At 52.5% G+C, this 1,014-nt stretch overlaps 1 protein-coding gene across 1 annotated transcript in view; it reads right to left on the bottom strand.

Moving 5' to 3' along the window:
* Positions 1 to 319: 319 nt before the first annotated feature.
* LOC112342286 overlaps positions 320 to 1,014 on the bottom strand; it is a 10,911-nt gene continuing 10,216 nt past the window's right edge. The window contains exon 2 of the mRNA XM_024663860.1: positions 320 to 885. Within this exon, the coding sequence (XP_024519628.1) occupies positions 320 to 883 (564 nt within the window). The 5' untranslated portion in view covers positions 884 to 885. The remainder of the gene's footprint in view (positions 886 to 1,014) is intronic.

Genomic DNA, 1,014 nt, shown 5'->3' with positions numbered 1-1,014 from the left:
AGTGCAGAGCAGCGTATCGTTATCCAGGTCGCCCAATGGTGGCAGCGTCACCTCTGCTATCGCTGTCCTTGCGACATTTGCTATTTTGACGAAGCTTACCTGTAGTTAATGAATGGTTCCATCGCATTGTTCTTGACGACGAGGAGGAGACGCTGCTCTGATCGTCATAGATTCCTCGCGAATTTCATCATGGAAATGTATGGAAAGTGCGGGTGCGCCGTGGATGCCTTGGGTGTCCTCCACAAAATGGAAGATGGAAATGTTTTCTTCTGGAACGCATTTGCCCAGCAAATGCTCGTCGATCGAATTCTTGCAGCTATCAATGGCGATGTGGCGGAGATCCAGGTGAGAAACACATGGTGAGAAACACCAGGAACCTCGACTTAAGTTGGCAGAAGGCCCGCTCCAGGCCTGGTTGAAAGACTACTGCTGGAGGGTAAATCAACCACGGCCTTTGGAGGAGGCCATACCCCTGCTGTCTGATCTCCTCGCAATCCTGGAGCTGAGACAATAACACCGTCACCATCTTTGGCTTGTCGTTGTAGTAATTGGAGCTTGGGGCGGCGATTGGGATGTGGCGCCGATCAGGCTGGGATGCCAGTCTCGAGCTCACACGGCAATGCCCTGGTTCCACCCGATGCAAGTGTCTGTCCAGTTCTTGGCAGAAGAAGATCTCGGCGATGGCATGCTCGCCAACGGAGCACCGTAACGCGGCGATGATTAGCGCGTGGATCTCCCCCGGATCGGCATTGATAGCTGCCAAGAGAAATAACTGGATGCTCGAAAAAGAGTAACAAGGGCAAATGCCGCGATCGCAATCTTCCACGAGAAAGAACCTCGATCTTTCATCTTCTGGAAGATTTCCAGCGCCCGCACTTTCCATACCTTTCTATGCCCTCTTTGACAAGAAACTCCAATCTACCAGCCCCTTCATCAACGGAACGCCCTCAACAGCTTCATTGGCGAACTCCATCTCCGAGCACAAGACCACCCACTCCAAGCTCGAGACCTCAA

The sequence above is a fragment of the Selaginella moellendorffii genome, unplaced genomic scaffold (genome assembly GCF_000143415.4).
Source record: "Selaginella moellendorffii unplaced genomic scaffold, v1.0 SELMOscaffold_104, whole genome shotgun sequence".
NCBI classification, from domain to species: Eukaryota; Viridiplantae; Streptophyta; class Lycopodiopsida; order Selaginellales; family Selaginellaceae; genus Selaginella; species Selaginella moellendorffii.
This window is presented reverse-complemented; position numbering and strand designations above follow the sequence as displayed.